Genomic DNA, 25237 nt, shown 5'->3' with positions numbered 1-25237 from the left:
ATTTTCCTGCTACTCTATTTGTTTTATGCACATTATATGGATTGTAATAAGAGCAGAATGTCCAATTTTGATTGTTATGGACCATGTTCGCATTTGTATTCATGTTGGTAAGGATTGCTAATGATATAATCATGGGGTAGGCTATTGGGTAGAGTTTGTCACCCAATGGTTACATGATTTGTTATTGGTAATTTTTATTGAACGAAATATTATGATTTATGCCTAACCACCTGAGGTAGTGATCCTTATGATTGGCACAAAGATTCTTGTTGTCCAAGTGGAAGAATGTTAGGAAAAATTTCAAACCATTGATGTGGCCATGCAAGATCAAAGGCCAAGATCACATGGTGAAGAGATAAGGTAGTTGGCATTAGGCATGAGAAGGTACTTACAACGAACAGTGTTTTAGGAATTGGTTGGGCAGTCGATAGGCTTGATGAGGGGACTTTTCCCATCCCCCATTCCCTCTATAAATAGAGCTCATTGGTCCCCTCCTCATACTCACAAGAGCACATTTGCTTGGGTTTGTTTTGCAATCCATCGAACAAACACCGAAGCATCGGTCCCCATCACCAAGTGCTTGTGGAGTGAGTAGAAGGGCCAAGGGAGGTCCTCGATCTTGTGTTCTCGGAGCACATACTCGCTGCTAGCCTAAGCCTCCACCGCCAATAGCATCTAGTACATATCTTTGCCCATTACATTTCAAAATTAAAGAAACTAATGAATCGCTTCGATTTTCTCCGAGTTCAACAGCCAAAGATCCATTACGTTTCAACATCCCAGACAGCCCACTTTGTGTAGGCATTCACTCTGGTTGTTCTCCAAATAGTTTTGTACATCGCTCCTTCCGTGAGTCGAACTCAAGATGCAGGCCATGTCTGGCGGACATGATTTTTTTTTCATGATAAATCGGTGTCTCCAAGTGGTGAGAGAGGGGTAGGGCAGTGGGAGGAGGAAGATTTGAGAGGGCATGTGGCTAAAAATCAGGAAAAAGTTTATCCTATTTTGAGTAAAGGTTTTTTTTTGCTTTTAAATCTCCACTTGGAAACACCGATTTATCATGAAAAAAAAAATCATGGAAGCCAAACGTGCCCGTGTGTTGGCTATGCTACGTTTTTTTTTTTCAATGGAAAAATTGAATTAGGGTTTTCATTTTATTTTCTTCTACCAGTTGCAAGAACATGTTTGAGAGCTATGCCCATGGTGGAGAACTCGTGTTGTATGCAAGGATTTAAATTTCGACCGAAATCCAAAATTTTCGGGTTTCTGTCAACCCAAAATCAAAATATGTGATACCCGAAATGTTACATTATTTCGACAGAAATTTTGAAATTTCAATTTAATTTAAGGGATTTCACCAAAAAATCTGGATTTTATTCATTCTTAATATTTTCCCGAAATTTCAGCTGCATTTTGGTACGGGATAAAATATTAGTTTTTTTTTATTTCGTCCCATTTCGACCAAAATTTTGGTTTCGGTGAGGACCGAAATTTGAGACCTTTACTGTATGGACGCACCATCTCTCTCTCTCTCTCTCTCTCTCTCTCTCTCTCTCTCTCTCTCTCTCTCTCTCTGCCTAAACGCTGCAAATGTACTACAAAGGGAATAAAATTGATCAATGGACATTGCTGACACAATGTACTACAAAGGGAATGTGAGATCATGGCAAATAAATTGTAGAGGCAGTAAGTACCTCAGACACATAATTAAGAGAACTGTAACCATGCTATTTTGATGGCCATTGGATGATCCTAAGACTCAAAAAAGAAATGCAAATTTGGGAGATATGCCATTTTTACTCACCACCCACATGGGAAGAACAGCCCTTGCATTAACAGAAACAAAATCCATCAATATAGTGTGCCCTCTGACATTAATGTAATTTCTAATAACGAGCTGCTAATGTGGAACATTAGAGCTTTTGTTCATCAGAAAAGCATACTAGCAATGGAATGAGTTCTCAAACCAGTAAGCTATGAAAATGTAGGTATTATCTCACTGGTTAAATCACGGTATATTTTGTGAGGCATTGTAGAGGGTTCAATAGATAGATTGTTCAAGAAGAAAATGGGATCCGGTGATAAAATTCTTAGTGAAAGCTAGCCATAAGGAATAGCTAGTTTAGAAAATTTTAACTTTTAACCAATGCTCAAGTGATAAAGGCAGCCTGTATCCAGCTTTTAACCAGTAGAGATGATGAAATTATAAGAAAGAAACGCCCTTCAAGATACTTTGGTAATGGATCCATTGGGATATAAGTTAAAACCCATACCAATGGAGTGTGTGTGTGTGTGTGTGCGCGTGTGTGTGTGTGTGTGTGTGTGTGTGTGTGTGTGTGTGTGTGTGTGTGTGTTTGTGTGTATTGAAACCCATGACTGATAAAATAGCTGTTTCTTTTGATTAAATTCCAAAACTAAAGTCATTACTGAAAAATAGCATCATGGACCATATACAAACATAAAGTAGCTTTGAAATGAAGCTCTTAGAAAACAAGTAAAATCAACATTAATTGTTAATGGGGAACCCTGCAATTCAGTACAGTAAATTAGGAAATGCTATTTGTAGAGCTCTTGTATAATGTGTCAAGAATGGATTTTAGAAGAGAGTTTATTGAATAATAATGAATCAAAAGAAGAAAATACTATAGAAGATTGTAATGTACTTTTTAAATGCAAACCTGTAACAGAAACTGTATCAAGGAAAAGTGGAGAGGGAAGGAAAGTAGATTACCTTGGTTCAAATCTCAACACAAACTTCATAGAAGTTTTAGTAGGAAAATTGAAACTCTTGAATCAGCTAATTGAGTTTTCTACTTCCTGAGTTAATCATCATCCATAGCCTAGCATGAGGAGCAGAAAGAAAAATGTAGCCAAAGACAACTTGCCAACCTCTTCTTTTGGAAAATCCATTCAATGTGGAAAGCATATTCTACAAAGAGTCGGCAAGTCATCCTTGGCTGCACCCCACTTTATGAGCCAACATGCAAGGCCAAAGATGAGAGAACAGATGAAGCTTCAAAAGCTGGCTTTTTCTATAGTCATTGGGAGAAAGACAATACGAAGAAAGGAGTGGCTTAGAAGAGGGGGGTGTATGGACCATATATAGAAGAGGAGTGGATGGAACCAGAGGGAGGGTCATGACCCTTATATAGAGTTCACTTTCAAGTAGTGATGAAAATAGAAAAAATGATGCAAGTTGATGCATTATCTTTAATCGAGGAGAAAGGACAACACCTAGAAGGATCTAGTTTTGGCCCAATAGAATAAAAAGCAAGTGATAAGGTCTCTCTCTCTCTCTCTCCTCTTTAACCAAAGACTATTAAGCCTTGAACTGTTTGATTAGAGAGGAAATTATACACATTCTAGGATCTTAGATCAATTAAGAAATAATTAGTTCACATTCTTCATACCCAACTTAGATGGAAGATGTTGAATTATAAATGATTAAATAACATCAACTCTAACAGCTTAAGCTTTTCGAGTAATTGGTTGTTTCACAGAAAATCTTTTCCTTTAATTTCCTTTAATTTCCTTTCCAACTTAGAAGTTGAGACAAGGGGGAAAAAAGCTGCTAATTTAAGTTGTAGATAGGTTAGCAAGGTACCCCCTTTGTGTCAATAAGCATTACCATTTTAAGAGAAAATAAATACATAAGAGTTGAAGGTTTCAATGGTGATATTGTGGCAAGTGGATACTGCAGTGCAGGGATAATTCTCTGCAACTTAAGGTATCCTTACAGCTTCTCCAAAAGACAGGAACAATGGCAAAAAAAAAAGAAAAAGAGGGTAGAGGATATTTTAAGCACTATTAGTTGACAGAGGTGTTTTTTTACTCTCCCAATAGTAGGAAACCCATATTTATTGATTAAAAGGCCTTCTTCAAATGCATTTACGGGAGGGGAGATTAGATTTCTGAGTGTTGAAGGAAAAGATAGAAGGGCAGTGTATAGTGCAGGGATATGTTTAATCTAGGGAAGAGAGGGACTCGTGAATCTAGGCCTGGCTCTTGCTTTAATAGTCTCATATAAAAATTTGATTCCTTTTCCACTCATGGTAGAAAGGCCCATGTTCCTTGGTTTGCAAAAAAGAGAAAACAGACCCTTTTTTTTTATTTTCAAAAAGAATTTCTATTTTCTTCACCAAAATTACATATTAGCTAAGTTGCAATTCAAAGAAAGAAGTATCTTCTCGACCAATTTCCTATGTGTAATCCTTCTCTAACATGATAAGTTTAAGATCCTCATCAGTACCTTATCCATTTGTGGGTCTCACAGTCTGTGATAGGTCATAAATCTTACAGAAGGAGAAGCAGATACCGGAAAAAACAACCTTGCTTCTGGAGGTAAAAGTGGAAAACAGATGAAAAAAGAACCCAGGACGGAGAAAAACTTAAAAAGGACTTGGGCAGGTAAATAAGTAAGAACACAGAATGAGATAAAAGTAGTATAAAAATTAGAAAGGTAATGTGGGTCCATTTTTTTAGAACAAAGAGAGATCATTTTTCCTGCAAGTTGCATGAAGATGAGGTAATTTTAAGAGTATAACAATTTAGGCTTGGATGAACTTCAGTCACCAAATGGGATGTGTGAGAAAACTCAGTAGAAAAATCAGGGTGGATTTTCTCCTTTATCAGATAAAGGACTTTTTTTTTTTGTACTTATTGCATGAAAATGGGGGGTAATTTTAAGAGAGAGAGAGAGAGAGAGAGAGAGAGAGAGAGAGAGAGAGAGAGTGAGAGGGTCATGTAGCAGTTAATTTACTCGATAATTCATACACCTGTGGGTGAACTTTAAAACCCATATGACAAATTTCTAGGAACTGTCAATTTAGACATGAAAAGGTGCTTTTCTTCTCTTTTCATGATAGAAGAGAGGTGGGTCAGATTCTTAATTAAATGAAATTACGTGTGTATTATTATTAGGGAAATGATATCAGCACAACCAAGTTTTATAATTGGACTAACCCATCTTGTCATTTAGTATTAAAGAGTTATCAAGGGTTATTACAGTTCTCAAAATGCTCTTACAAAAAATTAAAAAAAGAAAAGACAAGCTGCCTTTGAGCAAATTTTAAAAAGTGGCTGTGTTATTATGAGGGAAAATTACATTTACACCCCCTCTAGTTTCTGACACATCCACTTCTACCGCTATAGTTTAAAACGTGACAACTACACCCCCTGTCGTTTCAAAACGTGACAAGTACACCCCCTTCGTCAACGGTCCGCAGTTTAACCTGACGGAAAGACTGAAACTAACCATCGTTAATATTTTGAGGACAAAATACCCTCATTTGTAGAGGGATTAGGGTTACGCCATTTCCCACCGTCGTGGTCACACCTCTGTCCACCGCCACCGTCGCCACTTTCGGCCACTGCTGTCGTCGCCATCTCCGGCCACCACTGTCACCTCCACCACATACAATGAAACCCCACCCCATGGCTGCAATTAAATCCGGCGGTGATCTCCAGCGAGGCGTCATTAAAGGAGGAGAGGGTCCCTCAATGGAGCCATCCAAAGATGAGGGATTTCATAGCGATCCGTGCTGAGCCATCCAGAGACGAGGGATTTCATAGCGATTTGTGGCGTCCAAGATGAAGGAAAGAGGGTACCGGAGAAGGCCTGATCAGTGTAGATCCTTTTTTCTGTTCTTTTTTGTCTTTTTTCTTTAGTTTGAGATGCAGTTTCAGCTGATCTAGGGTCGTTTGATGGTTTTGTTTTTTTGATCTACGATTGTTCGGTTATGGTTTGTGAGTTTGTTGTGGTTTGAGATTGAACGGATTTGTGGAGATTCTTGTTTTGAGATTTAACTGAATTCCGATTGCTTTCTTTGGGATCTCCTTTCAATTGAACTTTTTTTTATGTGATTTCATTGTTGTTCTTCTTGCAATTTGTGATTGTTCGAAGGGATTGTGATTTAAAACCAAATTCAGATCTTGAATTTTTCCCCCTCTCAGTTTGATTGGTTGTCTTAGTTATCCCTTGGGAACATTTTGGCAAATATTTAGAAGGCGTTTTTGGGAGGATTACGAATTTTAGGTGAAAAAAAGTTGAGAATTGCAGAAACTAAGAGATCTAAAAATATTGACTCTTTGGGGAAGACGAGGGCAGTTTGGTCATTTCCCCCGCGCCGTTTGCACCGTCCAGTTAAAAAAAACCCAATGAAACTACAGGGGGTGTAGTTGTCACGTTTTAAACTATTGGGGTAGAAGTGAATGTGTCAGAATAATAGAGGGGGTGTACATGTAATTTTCCCGTATTATTATTATTATTATTACTGTGGATGTGTGTGTGGGTGGGTGGGTCACATAATGGGGTACAATATAGGTGCCGCCCTTGATATTTGATCCAACTACAGCCTCTGTAAAAGTCAGCTGTCGTTGGATCAAATATCAATGGTGGCGACCTGATTACATGCAGCAATGTGCTTACACTATAAAAAACTAACACATGTATGAAACTGATATTTCCATAGCCTTTTTAAACATTTTCACCCCCTCCATTTTCTCTGCTCCTAAAAATTGGCTGCATTTTCACCTTATTTTGTTTACCTTTACTGAAAACAAATTCATCTTCAAGTAACGACAAACAAAAGGGGTGAAAATGTTGAGAAATGGGGTAAAAACTGTTGGAAAAAGTTACTATTGCGGAATTATAGGCTCAGATGATGTTTTCCCAAATCTGAATTGTGAAATTAAATGGGATAAAATAAATATGGAAGCGGAAAAATAAATGACAAATAACACCATAAAGTTTTACGTAGAAAACCCTCCGGGGTGAAGGGAAAAATCACGGGACCGTAGTCCACTTGAAACTTTCACTATATAGAATAATGAGTTACAACATCACCTGCATGGTGTGTCTTTTATAGAGTGCATACATATATTGTGCCTTCAGTGTATGGCAATGAGTAGCTAACACTCCTTCACACACTGGCTCTCACTATACAGCTATTAGAGAACTCTCTCTCTCTCTCTCTCTCTCTCTCTGTCTCTCTCTCTCTCTCTCTCTCTCTCTCTCAGTGTCTCTCTCTGCAAACCATTCACTTGTGCTTCTACTGATTTCACTTCGCTCTGATCGCACTCTGTTGTTCTGGTTTCTTCATCTGCCTCGGCTCTCTATTTATAGCTATGCGAAGGCAGGTTTGCACATGCACTTGCCGTATATGGCAAATCTTTACGCATGTGCCATGGAAAATTCCGCAGCGAAAGTCGTCAAATTCGGCACCGAATCCGGCACGTGCTTCACTTTCTTGGCGTATGCACCGCGAAAGTCATTGAAATTCGGCGTGTGCTTCGCCGAATTTCGTGAAGAGATTCATTTCTCTTTCTTTGATTTGTTTAATCAATCCTCTTTCCTCTTATCCCCCCTTTGTCCCCCCTTTTATTTTCCTTCTCATTTTATATCGATCACTATCACCATAGCTACCATATTTATGACACACACTTCCACAAAAGAGGTGTCAGTAGCCCCAAATGGGAGGGACCCACACCAACAAATTTCCCCCTCACGACCAATTTGGGGTTGTCGTCAAGCTTGCTTCTTTTGTACAAGCTTGCAACTTTTCTCTGGGTAGAGTCTTTGTCATCATGTCGACGCCATTATTGTCGGTGTGGATTTTCTCAAGGTGTAACAGCTTCTCTTCTAACACATCACGTATCCAGTGATACCTCACATCGATGTGTGTAGATCTAGAGGGGAACGTTGAATTTTTGCTGAGATGGGTTGCACTCTGACTGTCACAGTATAGGACATACTTCTCTTGCTTCTGGCCCAATTCTTGTAGGAACTTCTTTATCCACAGGACTTCCTTACATGCTTCTGTTATAGCAATGCATTATGCTTCTGTGGTAGATAAGGCAACACATTTTTGTAATCGGGACTGCCATGATACAGCTCCCCCTGCAAAGGTTAATAGGTACCCCGATGTGGACTTTCTTGTATCCACATCACCAACCAAATCTACATCTGTAAAGCTTTCTAATACAGGTTTACCATTACCGAAACATAATTGAGTGCTGGATGTACCTCTACGATACCTGAGTATCCATTTCATTGCTGCCTAATGTTCCTTACCAGGATTTGAGAGGAACCTGCTGACAATTCCAACTGCATGAGCAATATCTGGTCTTTTGCATACCATGGCGTACATTAAACTGCCGACTGCCGATGCATAAGGTACTTTTTCCATTTCTGACTTCTCTTTCTCACGTGAAGGACACTGTTTCACACTGAGCTTGAAGTGGCTTGCAAGTGGAGAACAAATTAGTTTAGCTTTGCTCATTTTGAACCTTTCAAGAACCTTTTCAACATACCGTTTTTGAGATAGCCAAATTCTATGATTCTGTCTGTCTCGTGATATCCTCATCCCAAGAATCTGCTTCGCTATTCCCAAGTCCTTCATAGCAAATGACTTGCTCAACTCCTTCTTCAGTTTGCTAATTTTGTCGTTATCATGGCCAACAATTGCATGTCATCAACGTAAAGCAAGAGGATACTGAAATCACCGTCTGAAAATTTCTTGACAAATACACAGTGGTCTGCAGTGGTTTTGTTATAGCCGTGCTTCTCCATGAATGAGTCAAACTTCTTGTACCACTGTCTCGGTGCCTGCTTGAGCCCGTATAGACTCTTCTTTAGTCTACACACAAGATGCTCTTTTCCTTTGGTTTTGAAACCTTCAGGCTGCTCCATATAAATCTCCTCGTCGAGATCAACATGTAAAAAAGTTGTCTTCACGTCAAGTTGTTCGACCTCCAAATTCAAGCTGGCTGCTAAGCCAAGAACAACTCGGATAGAAGACATTTTTACCACCGGTGAGAATATCTCCTCAAAGTCAATGCCTTTCTTTTGTCTGAATCCCTTCACAACCAGCCTTGCTTTGTATCGTGGGTGTGAACTGGCTTCTTCAGTTTTTAGTCTGAACACCCATTTATTCTTGAGAGCTTTTCTACCTTGCGGTAGTTTGACTAGGTCATATGTGTGGTTATCATGTAAGGATTTCATCTCTTCTTGCATGGCTTTTAACCACTCATTCTTGTGCTCGTTGGACACTTCTTCCGGATAGCTCTCCGGTTCTCCACCGTCAGTGAGCATCACATACTCATTAGGAGAATATCTGCGACTGGGCTGTCACACTCTGGTAGATCTCTTTAACTGAGGTTCTGGTGGGACCTGTTCTGCATCCGGTTCTAATGTTGAACCGTCATCTGGTGAAGTATTGTCACCATCAGTATCTGATATATCTCCCCCGTCATCCGAATCTGTGGGTTGGGAGACTGGTTCCAGATTAACTGGATGATCATCTGATGATTGCGGCTCCTCATGTTTCTCGAAGTCCACAATTGTCTGATCTTCAAGAAATATCACATCTCTGCTTCTGATGATCCTTTTGCTGACATGATTACAAAGTCTGTAGCCGAACTATTTGTGGGCACAACCCAAGAAGATACACTCTTTCGATTTTCCATCGAGCTTGGATCTTTCATCTCTCGGGATATGAACAAATGCTCTGCATCCAAACACCTTCAGATGGCCATAGGAAACATTCTTGCTTGTCCAGACAGCTTCTGGTACGTCACCGTCAAGTGGAACTGAAGGAGAAAGGTTGATCAAGTCAACTGTTGTCCTCATTGCCTCCCCCCAAAAGGAGTTTGGCAGTTTTGCATTTGAGAGCATACATCTGATTCGTTCACAGATGGTTCTGTTCATCCTCTCTACGACACCGTTGTGCTGGGGTGTCTTCGGTACCGACTTTTTCAGTCTTATCCCGAAGTTTTTGCAATACTCGTCAAATGGTCCTCGGTACTCGCCGCCATTGTCTGCACGCACAGACTTCAATCGTCTGATAGTTTCTCTTTCAACTTTCACGTGAAACTGTCTGAAAACTTTCAGCACTTGGTCTTTAGTTTTCAAGGCAAACATCCACAACCTTCTGGAGTGATCGTCAATAAAAGTTACAAAGTAGAGAGCGCCTCCTAGTGTTCTACTTTGCATGGTGCAAACAGTATGCACCAGATCTAGAAGATTAGCCTTTCTAGATGGTGGAGAACTTCGAAATGCAACTCTGTTTTGTTTTCCCATGATGCAGTCAACACAAGTATGCAAGGGTGTTCCTTTCATTCCCAGCAAGAGTTCTTTTCTGGCGAGAATCTTGAGCCCTTTCTCACTCATGTGGCCGAGCCGCTTATGCCACAGCTCGGTCGGTACTTATTTCGCCATTGCATTCACTTCACCTCCACATAGCTTGGCTTCTGTGAGGTAGAGGGTGTTACTTTTTACTCCTTTGGCTACCACCATATTACCTTTGATGAGCTTCCATTTTCCTTCACCAAAGTAATTACTGTAGCCTTCGTCGTCGAGCTTTCCGACAGAGATTAGATTGAGGCGGATGTCTGGAACATGCCTCACGTCCTTCAAAAGTAGCTTGCATCCAATTTTAGTTTCCAAACAAATATTGTTGATGCCAACTATTTTGGATGCCCCTTCATTTCCCATCCTTACGAGGCCAAAGTCGCCACTTGTATAGGATGTGAAGAAATCCTCCTATGCAGTGACGTGGAAGGAAGCACTTGTGTCAACTACCCAGGTGGAACTCTGGCATGCGAGATTAACACAGTCATCATCTCGAACAATGACAATTTCATCCGCAGCTATTGCGGTGTCATTTGTTCTGTTACCTTCTTCATTATTTTTGAATTGCTCTGCCTTGAACTATCTGCATTCTCTGATGAAGTGTCCTGGCTTGCCACAGTGGTGGCACTTTTTGTCTCGTCTGAAATTAGACTTTGAACGTCCTCTTTGCTGGTTTTGGCTGTAGGGATTTCGACTTTTGCTCCTTCCGTATCGATTTTGCTTTTCTTGTCTATCACTGACATGTGCCCCTGACTCAGGATTATATCCCTCGTCTTTTCGTCAGAGTTCTTCATTTAACATTCTGTCTTTTACCATCTCCATGGTCAGCGTTCCGTCAGGTACTGAGTTGCTGACTGACACAACTAGTGTGTCCCAGCTCTTTGGCAAGGAGCTTAATAGGAGCAATGCCTGCAACTCATCTTCTATTGTCATCTTCATAGAATTGAGTTGATCCACCATGCCTTGGAACTCGCTCATGTGTTCCGAGACGCTAGTCCCGTCCTTGTACTTTAAATTTACAAGTCTGCGCATCAGATTTGCTCTATTCTGGACGGTTGTCCTAGCATACATTTTCTTCAATTTCTGCCAAAGAACGTAAGAATCGTGCTCATTGGCAAAATTTTGGAAAATGCTTTTGTCGATTCACTGTCGGATCAGAGCGGCACACTTCCGGCTGAACACTGTCCAATCTCCTTCAAACATGGTCGCCGGTTTGCCGTCTATTGGCGTTGTCGATTTGTCATCGGTCGAGGTTGTCGGTTTTTCCATTGTAATAGGCTTCCATCGCATAATTAGATGCGGTCAATTTAATCATGTTGCCTGAGCTATCCTCCATTTAATTCTGCACAAAAAATAATCTAGAGCAACCAGGGCTCTAATACCACTTTGTTGGAAAATGTTACTATTGTGGAATTTTAGGCCCAGATGATGTTTTTCCAAATCTGAACTGTGAAATTAAATGGGATAAAATAAATATGAAAGCGGAAAAATAAATGACAAATAACACTAGAAATTTTTACGTAGAAAACCCTCCGGAGTGAAGGGAAAAATCACGAGACCGTAGTCCACTTGAAACTTTCAATATGTAGAATAATGAGTTACAACATCACCTACAGGGTGGGTCTCTTACAGAGTACATATAGATATTGTGCCTTCAGTGTATGGCTATGAGTAGCTATCACTCCCTTACACACTGGCTCTCACTACACAGCTATTAGAGAACTCTGTGTGTGTGTGTGTGTGTGTGTGTGTGTGTGCAAAGCACTTCACTTGTGCTTCTGCTGATTTCACTTCGCTCTGATCGCACTCTGTTGTTCTGCTTTCTTCCTCTGCCTCGGCTCTCTATTTATAGCTGTGCGAAGGCAGGTTTGCACATGCACTCGCCGTATATGACAAATCTTCACGCATGCACCATGAAAAATTCCGCAGCGAAAGTCGTCAAATTCGGCACCGAATTCGGCGCGGGCTTCGCTTTCTTGGCGTATGCACCGCGAAAGTCGTCGAAATTCGGCGAGTGCTTCGTCGAATTTCGCGAAGAGATTCATTTCTCTTTCTTTGAATTGTCTAATCAATCATTTTTCCTCTTGTCCCCCCTTTTATTTTTCTTTTCATTTTATATCTATCACTATCACCATAGCTACCCTACTTATTACACACACACACTTCCACAAAAGAGGTGTCGGTAGCCCCAAATGGGAGGGACCCACACCAACATCATTTCCCATAAAAAGGAAAAAAGCTTCTTTATGAAGTCCATACCCATCAGTTAGATCTCCTGGAACTCTAATTTGAGCAAATAAATGAACTTCCTTTGCTCTTTTGATGGAAAGAAATAAAAGTGTGCTATCACTAACAATATTAGCCTTGAAAGAAAAGAGAAAATTCTAGGAACTCTCATTTTGAGCAAAGAAATGTGCTTTCTTTTGGCTCTTTTCATGGAAAGGCCCACAGATTGATACATTATAGTATAATATAATATATATTACAGAAAGAAGAGAGAGGTAGGTGGGGTACCTTCTCAATAAATAAAAAATTTCTAATCAAAAGAGAAGAAAGTGGGTCGGTTAATAAGAATTCTAGTGTAAATTTCCAATCCGGGCAGAGAGATCTCTAGGAACTCTCAATTTGAGCAAAGAAATGCACCTCTTCTTTTTTTCTGAAGTTGGCTGCCATTAATAAAGATAAAGTATTTGCCTTTGATCAATAGACAAAAAGGAGGGTCAGATTTCGTTGGACAATGAACATGAAAATCCCTTATGGCCAACCCAAGAATAAGGTATCTCGAGATCTCTTATTTTAGGGGAAGAAATATGCTCTTTACTCTTCACGTACTCAGAGAGAAAGAGAGAGGCTATCATTAATACACCATCTAAAATGAAGCACTGAGATCGAAAACAAAAGATAAGCAAGCTGACATCAGACGCTTAATTATCAAGCCCCTAAATAAGTTTGTTGCGCCTTTTGTTGAGAAAGTTGATAAAATTAAGTGATAAATCGACTCCCAAATATCTTAAATCGACTCCCCATGTGTCTATCTCTCTCCTCTTTCTCTCTCTAACCCAGAGGAGAGAGAAAGACACATGGGGGAGTCGATTTAAGATATACGGGAGTCGATTTATCACTCCCCAATTATATATTCAAGCTTTGAGTGTTGAAAAATCTTCGCCATATTTTCTTATCATGGCTTACACTAGAAGGGGGTAATGGCGGCACGTATGGACAATCACACCTACTAGTGCAAATTGGAGACAAAGGTGGAAGAAAAACCTTGGACATTTTCCATTCTCTGTAATTCTCTAGAAAATCAAATAAAAGTCCCCTCTTACAAGGATCGTAAATAATAAAAGGAAGAAATTCAAACATGATAATTAACTCGGAAACAAGCTGAATGAATCCTTCATCATGGGCGTGAATGGTATGAATTGGGTGTGATTGCTTGATCTCCTCACCAATTTGGGATAGTCTTGGGCGGCTTCTTTGCAAATAATTGGCACAACTTGAATTGTAGAATTATTGCTAATCAAGAGATGGAGTAGTCACTTGCTGCAGCCAAGTACTTCGTAAAGGAGTTTTGATTGACTATGCAGGACAAAATGCAAACATGAATAGGAACTCGGACAAGGTAAAAGAGAGTGAAAATTCCAATAAGAACTAGGCCGAGGTAAAAAAGAAAGAAAAAGAAAAAAAGAGGACTCAACTCGAGTGGACCGACAATGACACAGGGGAGTTTTGAAACTATATATCTATCTATTAGATCAGGCCATGAATGCCCAATAATCACCTCAAAAGATGCTATCAAATAATCTGGATTCCCCATTTGGAAAACTTATGATTGTTTAGTATTGATTGTTAATGTATTTAGTTTTCAGTTGTCCATATTAAATCCACCAGTCAAACAATTATGATTGATAGACCATTGAGATTCTATGCTACGGCCAATCAATGGTAAGACTGTCGGATAAATGTTATAGACAATTGTACATGTGTGCCATGTGCCTAATGGGCAACTTGTTACAATACATGTGGTTGTATACCTTTTTATTTTTTGTCTCTTTTCTTATTCAGCTACTTTTTATCTCTTTGGATTTCCGCACTTAATTCAGCTAACTTATAAGTTCTACTGATTTTGTTGTGTTTACTTTAGCTAAAAAATTAAAAAGGAATCAGTCTTTTTAGCAAAACTATGCTAGTTAAAATCTCACTTTTAAAATTAAGATTGCAAATGATTTTAACTACCATTGCTCAAATTTAAGTGGTAGAATAGATAGGATACTCTGTTCTATCTCTAACAATAGATAGGATACTCTATTCTTTAAATGGATAGAAAGTGGGGTGTCTGAGAGAGATGAGGGGTTGAGCTTCCAGAACAAAATAATCACCAAAACCCTAGATATTGTAGTCTCAAGGTTGAGCTGAGATTACAATATCCCCACCCTCCCAAACCAAGCTTTGCCCTCTCTTTTTTTTAAAGAAAACAATTGATAATTTATTAATCTTTAAATGAATAGGAGGGGACAAGTTGCCCCTTCCCAATTACAAGAAGAGGGTCAAAGACCCAAGGTAACCCAAAAATTCATAAGATTACAAAGATGATAAAAACAAAATTTCATTTCTAAGAACTCCCGCCTTTGCCAGATTGTCTGCCCCCAATCTTTGCCCTATTAAACGATTCTAGAGGAATATAATTTCCCCACATTCGTTTACCTTTAAAATAATTTCCATTGTTCCAACATAAAAGATAAATTACGAGGGGTACTTGATTTCCAATGTTCCAGTGACCATACGCTTTAGGGAAAATGTATTTAGTTTTTTGAAACATTGATTTTACACCTAACAGATAAGAGGGCTAGGATCATTTTATCAAAAAAAAAAAAAAAATTTGGGCCGCGATCTATCAATGGCGAGTACCACTATATGAATGGTTTGGATCATCAAACTAAGGGGGCCCTACTGCATGATCCATTCCTAAGCACAAGACTAACTGTAAAGAAACAGAGAGGACGTGTGTGCCTCTAATGGCCATTGGAACAACCACCACTTAATGGCCTCTAATGGCCAGTGGGTCAAGTTTTAAGAAATGCATAATCCATGGGTAAATTTTAAAACCCATGAGGTAACCCTAGGAACTCTTATATTTTGAACCAAGCAAGGTCCTTTTTTGCACTTTTGCGTAGAGGAAACATGCAGGCTACATTGATATTGTTAGCATAATAATCACAAATCTCTTGGTGAACTCCAAAAGCCACCTAGGAACTCTCATTTTCAAACAACATTGTTTTCTTGAAATCAGTAGACTAGTTGGAGAGGGTACCCAAAACACCCAAAGGGCAAGAGATTAGTTTATTAACTTCACGTGGATGTCATTTCCAGTAAAACTAAGGTGCTCCATTCCCATTGAAACTTGAGTTCCACTTGAAATTGTCATATAGTCAGTGTTAAGTGTTAACAATCATAGTTGACGTAAGGATTCTACTCCCTTTATTTATTTTGCTTCACTCGTTATGTCAAGTCTCTTCATTTCAACTTCGTTTTAGAAGATGGAAGCTTCCTTATTTGCTTTGTTTCTAAGGATGCCAAATCCCCTCATCATTCATGTGTTTGCTTTAGTTTTTGCCAAGCTAAGCACTCTTGTTTTGGTAACAGGAAAATTTGGGGCGTAAGGATCTGCTCTCTTTTGTGATGATCAATGAAAGAAGGGATTACAATTTCACTTCAGGTAGGCAAAGATTGTGCAAAATACAGTCTATAGTTAAATCGTTAGCACTTCTAGGGATAAGCTAAAAGGAAAAAATATTATTCAAACATAAGTTTCTTGTCTCATCAATGAAATTGGATAGTCTCCAAAGACAGTCACTAACACCCTCTGGCCCAAGATATAGCGTTAGATGAGTCGCCTTCCAGCTCCAAATTCCAAGCTCCCCTCCATCTTGGTAAAGAAAGATGATAAATCCCTTGTAGAGAGAGCGAAACTCAGCCTCCGAGGAATCATTGATGTTGATCAAGCCAACGAAGGGGTTGATGATAATGTTACCTAAGAAAACCTTGAAAACGCCACCGATAGCCATGACATCGATAGCCATGACAAATATCAGTGGCGTTTTCAAGGTTTGCTGGGTGGAAAACTCTTATTTGGTGGTTTTCAAGGTTCCAAGGTTTGGTCGCGATCCATGGATCTGATTGTTCACTCCAATCAACGAGGGAGGGGAGCTCTTTTTTTAAAAAAATGGAAGAGGTCCTCTACATCCAAATTTCACAAAAAACAGCAAAGGGGGTAAGGTGCCAAAGAATCAAACCAAGAGAACCAAAACCTGAGATATGCTAGCTCAAAATCAAACCATAAATCGAATTGGGCAGTTCCCAGTCGATACCATACCACTAAAACACCTTAGTCAGAATAAAAGAAGCCTCTTTACAATGAATAAAGTATTCTTTTTCCGATACACATAGATAGCACTTCGTCCAGCAGAAGGCCTGAACTCTAGGAGGGATTAAAAGTTTCCAAACCATCTACTGATGGAAAGAATGCAGAAGGATGACCCCAAAGCCTGAAAAAAGATTTGACCGAGAAAGAGCTTATGGAATCCGTCCTGCAATCAAGTCGACCCTGAGAAATGAAGCATTCATGCAAACTGCAAAGAAGGATTGTAAAACAAATGATTTCATGGTCTTTTAGGTTTCCCTTTGGTAATAAACGTAGACGGAAGGTTCAACAGAGATCGGTCGGCGAATTGAATGTGATCTTCCCTGCTCTTCACTCCCAATCAACACCTTTCTCAACAACTCCTTGCTTTTAACCCGTTAGTTTTTTTAACATTGTGTCCCCTCTTTTTGGCCTTTGCGAAGATGTATTCTTACACCTTCTCCCACAGCCATATGAATGAGGTGAGATGGTTGTAGCAAAACTTCGACACCATTTTTCCGATTTTAGGGTTGGAAGAAGAAAGAAGGTTCAACGACGTGAAGAAAAGGGCTGTTGTTAGAAGAATTCGATCCCCACTGATTCTTCTATATTTCAACCTTAATTCTAACGAAAGTGTGAGATAGTGCACATCTAGGGCAATTAGTGCAGCAACCAGATCCACACCAAGTTTTAGGAAGTTGCCTATGCCTAGTACAAAATAGACACCATCGAGAGGCGCAACCCCGATCTGCAGCTCAAGGGGACTAATGTATACTAAAACAATGACATCTGCGGGAGATTCCTTCCCTGTATCGTTCTGATGGATCTCGAACTTGAGACGGTCAGCAAATCAATGATCGAGCTGAAGGACAGACAGTTTGATGGCATAGATCATCGAGAGAGAGAGAGAGAGAGAGAGAGAGAGAGAGAGAGAGCCAAGGAGAATCTAGTGATGAAAAATAAGACCAGGAGAATCTAGTGTCACTTCAGTTAACAAGGAGTTGATAAGAAAAATTCCCCAAATTGGCCTATTTTGAATGAATTTACCCATTTTTCATTGACTTTTTAAGGAAAAGTGCTTACTGTCCTTGCAACCAAACATAGACTAGGAATATAAACAGGAAAATGATTTCAGCGCAAACATGTTTTGATACATGCGCGCACAAAAAGCACTTACAAGCCAATTAAATACTAAACAACAAGGTAGGAGCTCACAATCTCACATGAATCAAAACATGGTTGTGCTGAAATCATTTCCCTAAAAAAAGGTCAGAATCCTCCCAATGATATGTGCTTGAGAGCTCTCTTTTGCATCCGCTTTTCAATCCATGGATGCACTGAGGAAAGAGATTATGACGCAGAAACAATAACAAAGCATGCCAACATGATAGAATACATATCGTCCAGATCCTAGACATGGAAAGCTATAAGGATTACAGTACTGATATCACTCACCAGTGCCCGCAGTAAGATTCAAGTTCAGGGTTCTAAGGAATCATCTCTGAACAAACTTATCAGGAGTCTTGGGGAGCCTCGAACCTTGTAGGAGTGTCAATACCCATCATACAGCACAGGCCTGACAACAAGATTAAAAGTAGAACAATTCCCTGAAAGCCATGAGCATAAACAGTATTAGAATTCTAAACAGAGTATGGAAACCATAAGCTTCAGAAATATCCAAAGAATTAGAATAGAAGCAGTGACAAGAATTTTGAGTAAAAAAAAATATGAATGTTATTGTTGTAGTGTTTCAAATTTAAAAGGGTTTCTTTAAAAATTTTGAAAACAATACGAACAAATGCTTGTCTTAGCAAAAAGCTGAAAACATAAAAAGAGGAGGATTTAACCAAGGTTTTAAATTCCGGTTTCAGTTTCAGTTTCGGTCGCCAAGGAAACACAGAAGTACCGGTTTCGGTTGGGAATTTCGATGGAAATCCTGTAAACGCATGAAAATGTATCGAAACATATGAAATGATAGAATTTTAAGATGAAACTTGAGGAAATGCTAGAATGAGCACAAGTATGCACTTAAAAACCATCACATAAGTAAGACAATAATCCATAAAGTTTAATGACATCGAGTACCTAGTGACATGCGTTGTCGTGCATGTTCGATAATTAAGTACACATCATATTTCACATGTAATTCATATAAATATTCATACGTAATACATACACAGCATTTCACATGCAATCCATGTAAATATAATTATGTAATAGATACTGATATACTATTATTTTAATTTCCCTGCCATCTATCCACAGCCATGTAATTCACCAATAAATGTGGAAACGAAATTCCTTAACACTGACTTAGGAAGAGATCTATGTGAACTTCAGTTACCTGTGCAAAAGGATGGTGTCGCATCAAACCTCTATAAACCTAAGCAAGCTCCAATGAAGCAGGCATGAGACTCTAAAAAATTGTGATATTTAATGGGTACAATTCAAATGGTGGTGCATTTGGGTGCTCAACAAATTTAGTGGCAGCTCTGTGATTATCTGCCTTTTATGTGACAAGATTTGGACCGTATCATGGAAACTGAGAAATTCTTGTCTTATAACTTTGAAATGGACTCGGGTGAAAGTGATGTGACTCTGTGAATCAAAATCATCAAACAACAAATGGACTTGTGCTCGCACATTCTATTAAAAAGGTTTTCGAAAGATTGATCAATTTAATTATGAACTTGAATCCACTAGTGTCAAATTAGTTAAGAATATCAACAGAACCAAGGATCTAATCAAATACTCAAATTATCAAGAGTTAATGCATGTCATGCATTTCAAAAGCCCTAAAATAGCCTCTGAAAAGCAGAGATTGAGAAAATTCACTAGTAACCCTGGGTGGATGCAATGGAATTTGTTGATCAGAGTCATGCGATGCTAGAAACAGACATTGCATAATGGGTTCCACTATCACAATATCCCACTACAATTGAAGGTTAAAGTGATGAGTCAGAGAACTTAGATACAAATGGAAACAGAAGACATAAATGGAAGGTAAGTTTTTAGTACTTGCATCAATTGGAAGGGAAGAAAAAAGATTTTGAAATGTATTGGCAGACCTACCAATATGGAGCAAGCATGTGCCTACTAAAAAATTTTATTGTGAAAACAAGGCTACTCTCCTTAGATACAAATAGCCTCACAGTGGGAAACCCACATAAATACATAATTGTCTCTGAAGTGTAATACTGTGAGAGATCTCACCACTAATTGAGTAATACCAGTTCAATATGAGAAAAAGAAAATGTGCTAAAGGGCTTGAAAGAATGATGATATTCATCAAAAGAAATGAGTCATTCTTGGAACAGCTATAAATTGCAGTTGCCCAACCTACTTTTGCTATTCTAGATTTGATGGGGATCATGTGGGGAGAGTTTGTGTGATCCGTCGGGATGTGATATCCCCTCAGACCCCACGGACAAATGAGTGGTTGAGAAGCAGTACTTTCCACAACACTTGCATGGCAAGTGGGAAGCTCTACACTGTTATCATTGATAGTTGAAGTATTGAAAATTTGGTGTCGTATATAATGGTGGATAAGTTGAAGCTGAAAATAGATACTTTAACTCGGTCATATGACATCACGTGGATCAAACTCGGTCATTGGAAATGTTTACAAAGACACAGTTTGGTGTGGCATCGCTCCACTAGAGGTATGCCATATCCTATTGGGTCGTCCTTGGCTATAAGATCGTAAGGCCATCCATAATGGTGAGAAGAACACATTCCTTCAACAAAGATCGTAAGAAAATTAAGTTAAAGTATGTGTAGGCATCTCTGGTGACAAGCGATGATACTATGCGCATAGGAAAGAAGTTGGCATTTTTGGTTTGAGTTGGTATATATCCTCAGGTTCATTCTCTAGTCTTGTTTCATTACGTGTTGTTCAGCACTTCCTACTTTGTCGTACTTGCTTGTGCATTTCTGAGGAATCTTTATCAGAGAGCCTTATCCCTGAGTGTCATAGTAGAGAATTAGTACTTAGTAGGCCATTTTGGGCAAGCTAAGACCAACGCCTCAGTGGAACAGAGGTGTTGTAGGGCATTGGCCTAGATTAAAACGTGATATATGTCACAAATATAGTTCTCGAGAATTTCTCGGCAAGGGAAAATCTCGGAATATATTAAAAAAATTATTTTATTGGTGTTTATATCGGGAAAAATGATAAATAAAATTATTTTAAAAATATATAAATATATAAATTTAAGAAAAAAAATATAAAATAGAAATATCGTAAAATTATCATGATAATATCAAGATATTTTATAATAAAAACGAAAATATCACTATATTATTAAAATCTCGGGATTTTGTCATTCTATCAAAATGTCGCGATAAAAACGCGATATTTTGAAAATATCGGAGATATTTGTGACATAAAACGTGATGTGATCCAGGGATGAGTCAGTCAGTCCACTAGGAATAAAACTCAAAACAGTCGTTTATACAGTTTTACTAAAGACTGCTAGGAGGGAAGAGAGTGGAGAATTCCCAGCCCATGTGTTAAGCATCTCACTTTTTACGCATCACTGGAATCCTACTTGCACTCAATCCGATCCTTCACTTTCCATTCAAGTTCATCGGTGTCATTATTGATAAGTTCTTTGAGGCATCTCATTTCATGCCAACTTGTGTAGCCGGGTTATTCCCGAGTCATTTTTAGAGAACTTTATGGATCAAAATAGGGATTACACTTCAATTCAATAGCACATATTATTCTCGAACATATGGATAAATAGAAGTGACCAGGAGCAGCTTAGGTCGTGCATACTCGAAGGTTCACAGGTAATTTCGATGAACCTTAGGAACTTAATGAAGTAGTTTCCAATTAAAAATAGAACAAATCAATCCCATAATTCGTATTAAGCATTCAAAATTAATCAACCCGCCTAGGATGCTTATTTTATGTTAGCAGTTAATTAGATGATTCAATCAATGAACTTAAAATCAACCTCAGCGGCAATGACCGTAACAATTTTCATCTAAAGAAGAAAATATATAAATTGCTGCAATAAACAAAAGGGGCTAAATACAAATTGATAATAAGAGGAAAAATAAATCTAAGGCCCAAAAAAAACCACCTATTGAGGAAATAAGGGTCTCAAGGGTAATGGACGGGGGGTGATGGTAGGAATCTCAAGGGTGGTGGTAGGTCAAATGATGTCTGAAATAATCAATAAAGAAATAGGAAAGATCTCACCAGAGCAAAGCAGCACATCAACCTAAGATCTCATGCATCAGAAGCCCAAGAGAGCGGTGGAGGAGCCCGGAATGTCCGAACAGCCCAAGGTAACAACCACCAAGGTTTTAAATTTTGTCCGAAATCCAAAATTTCGGACTGAAATTTCTGATTTCAGTCAAGACCGAAACTGAAATTGGCGAAACGAACCAAATTTTGGCCGATATTTCTGAAATTTTGGCGAAATTTGAAAAAAAAAATTAATTTTTTATTCCTTTCCCAAATTTCAGCTGAAATTTCGGCCCAAAAATTCAAAATTTCATGTGTCTTTACTCTTTACCGAATTTAGGCCGAAATTTTGGGATTTCGGCTGAAATTTCGGTTTCGGCTAGGTAGGAAATTACCCCGGAAACCGAAATTTTAAACCTTGACAACAACCAACACCACATCATGTCCGAAGAGGAAAATTAAAACATAATTGGCACGTGTGCACTCCCGAACAGAAAGATAATCAAAGAGGAATGTCAAATCCAGCAAGGTAAGAAATATCCCCCAGTGTAGAGAAAAAAATCAGCAAGATGGAATGGATCAATAAAATCAGTGAGAAGGTGGTAAGAGGGGACTATTTTGGATAAGAACAGACCCTATCCAACTAACAAAGCCAGGAAGAAGGAAAAATGAAAATGAGAGAGAAGAATAGGTAAGATGAGAAGATAGAAGGGTTGCTGGGAAAATATGAGATCATGGGTTGTTGCAATAGAAGGAAGCAATATGCGCACAATTGAAGGAAAAGAAAACTGGGGAATAGGAAGAAAAGAAAGTAGTAGAGAGAGAAGAAGAAGAGGAGGAGAAGGAAAGAGTAAGCGAGAAAGTAGGAGAGAAAAGGGAGCAAGAGGAAGGAGGAATAGTGGGAAGAAGGAGAGAGATACGAAGAAAACCCTAGGGTTTTCTCCTTGGACGGCTAGTGAGAAAACTCAAACTTGCTTCATGTCCAAAAGGAGGGAAGATTTGCACAACCAAAGTTATATCAGAGAGCCCAGGTAATACATTTCAGTCCCAATTGTTTGGTAAAAGTCCAATTAGAGTCACCCTGGGTTATATAATTGAGGTAGTTCATCTTGCGCCCTCCACGTGCTTGATAAAATTCCTCTTAGAGTCTAGCATATTTGTCACCATTAGTTAGGCATCCTGGCAGGAGTTGAGTCTCTACTGTTGTCTCTAGGACGTAAGATCTGTCCTAGGTTATTTAGGTGTGAATTACTTAGTATTGTGTTGTTCTGTTTCTGTTTACGTGCTAGGGCCTCCTCATGTTGAACTATCCACCTTCAACAATGGCTTACAAGGTTAATACCTCACATCAGGTGCAAGGATGGGTCAAACCCCGAGGGACCTGAGAACAACGCCTTCAAGCTACATTAGATCAACACTCGGACATGTTAGCTGAATCGCATTAACAAACATCTTAGGCTTTAGGCATCCAAGGATGCCATGACTCCTAGGAATACTCGTGCAGCCTACCCGCTTGTGCAAGGCAAGGTGAAATGACCTTGATAGAGTCCCTTCTACCTCAACCAAAAGAGGTCCCATGGATACTCGCTCAAACTCCACTCTTCCTCTTAAAATTACAACCACGAGATAACCTCTAGATGCATGGCCTTCTGGGTCATGAAACACAAGATACTACCATCAAGTATTTCACATGTGGTGAACCAGATCGCAAGCATCAAATTGTCTAAGACAGGCATTTGAGGACATTTAATCCTCAGCCCAATTAGGTAGAACCCGTAGATGATGTTGATAGAAATGACTGTGAAGGAAGAAATAATCTCCATGATGGTGATGCTCCACATGAGGGGATAAATGAGCAATCATGTGAGGGTGAGCAGGATGAAACGGTAATTGATGGAGATCTTGTGAGGATGGTTTGTTACCCAGTCCACTGTAGATCGGTCCATTAAAAATCAAACTCCAAACACAGTCATATATTCCCCTATCATCAGGAATACTTAGAGATATGCGTTAATCATTATTAGTGTTGATAAGTTCTTAGATGTGATTCGTTTCATGTTGATTTCTGTAGCTAAGTTCTCCAATGTTTCATGTCGATTTGTGTCGCTAAGTTCTCCAATGTGTCAAGTTTCAGGAGAACTCTATGGAGCCAAATGGGAAATAAACTTCAGTTTTATAGTAAAAACAAAACTTCAATTGTCCTAGTTTCACCAATGCCCTGCCCCTCTATACCCCAAGGTCTCGGAAAGTCTAACCCTCACAGGCCCTATGATGCAGGACAATACCTAATTTAGGGAAAATCCTACACTCCTAATGGGATTAAGACTTTAGGACAGTTTAGGGCTTACGCGGAAAGCTAAAAGAACACTTAACAACTAACCTAGTGCCGAATTAACGCCTATTTAATCTATGGGCAGCAGCAATAATGAGACTTAAGTCGCATAAATAATTGTAAAGATTGTAATTAAGCATTAACTAAATCTTATATAAATCAATCAAAGTGATAAAGATTCGTAAGATGAATTGATAATAGAAGGATTAGTCTGAAACTAGGCCTACACATGCGACTAATTAAAAGAACTAAAAGATAATGTAAAAAACAAAAGCATGAGAAATTAATAATAATCAATGAAGAAAAATATTAAAAAAATGCCCAGCAGCAGGAATTAGGTCAAAACAATCCAGATTTAGGCTGTAAGGGTATTTTGGTAATTTTTGCAAATCTGAAAATTGAAGGAAACTGCTGTCCAGATCTTAGGTGAGAGTTTAGGTAGGTAAAAGAAAAGTAATTCTAGGGTTAAGGCTCTGATTTGATGGTAGGTTTAGGCTATGGATCTTTAAAAATGGTTTACGGGCTTGAAAATGGTGCGAATTTTCAATTGGCTGCAAAAGGAGTTTAAAGCTATGGAACTTAGATGCTTTGGCTGAGGTTTGGTCCCAAATAAAGTCCTTCAAAGTTTCAAGATGAGATCTTAAACGAAGTAGGAGATATTTGGATTTTGGGTTTTTGTATTTTAAGGTTCAAGAAGACAAAAAAATTGAAGAACTAATGACTTACTTGTTTATGGCTGATTTGAGAGGAGAATAGAAATGAGAAGATGGGAGGGGATTGAAAAGAATGGCTCCAAGCCACCAAGAAGAGAAGAGAAAAAGAAGTCCAAGCTACAATAGCTCTCACAAATACATGTCAATTCTATTCAACATTCAAAAAGTCCCTTGCATTGCTTTCATAAGATGTATTTCTAAGAAAAGAAAACCTAGAAGATAACTTAAAACCTAAGCAACTAATCTCAACTATTCATTAAATTCAAAGTAAACTAAATAAAGTTAAAAACTTACCAAAAATAGTAATCCCGTAATAAACATGTACCACTTCCTAAAAATCATATGATCTTGGGCTCATTAGATAGGTAATTGAAAAACCTTTCTAATAATACCAAAAACTCATCAAACGGATGAGATTTGATGCCTAAAAAATAGGCTACAAATAAAATGATGAAAATAGAAAATA

General features: G+C 38.8%; 1 protein-coding gene across 2 annotated transcripts in view; it reads right to left on the bottom strand.

Annotated features, from left to right (window-relative positions):
* Positions 1 to 16650: 16650 nt before the first annotated feature.
* Positions 16651 to 25237, bottom strand: part of LOC143863724 (2-C-methyl-D-erythritol 4-phosphate cytidylyltransferase) — a 29112-nt gene continuing 20525 nt past the window's right edge. Inside the window, exons 9-10 of one of the 2 annotated variants that reach the window (XR_013240953.1) lie at positions 17985 to 18136; positions 16651 to 16716 (exon numbers count right to left, since the gene is read on the bottom strand). Coding sequence is in view for 1 of the 2 variants with exons in the window: in XM_077374483.1 (XP_077230598.1) it covers positions 18044 to 18136 (93 nt within the window). In the remaining variant the exon portion in view is untranslated. Of the gene's footprint in view, positions 16717 to 17818; positions 18137 to 25237 lie in introns of those variants that run through there. The other variant, XM_077374483.1, reaches the window with a different exon arrangement.

This window comes from Tasmannia lanceolata, unplaced genomic scaffold (genome assembly GCF_043159265.1).
Source record: "Tasmannia lanceolata isolate RefF3 unplaced genomic scaffold, GAP_Taslan_0.1 ptg000044l, whole genome shotgun sequence".
Taxonomy (NCBI): Eukaryota; Viridiplantae; Streptophyta; class Magnoliopsida; order Canellales; family Winteraceae; genus Tasmannia; species Tasmannia lanceolata.
Note: the sequence above shows the minus strand (reverse complement) of the source record. Positions and strands in the feature narration are given on the sequence as shown.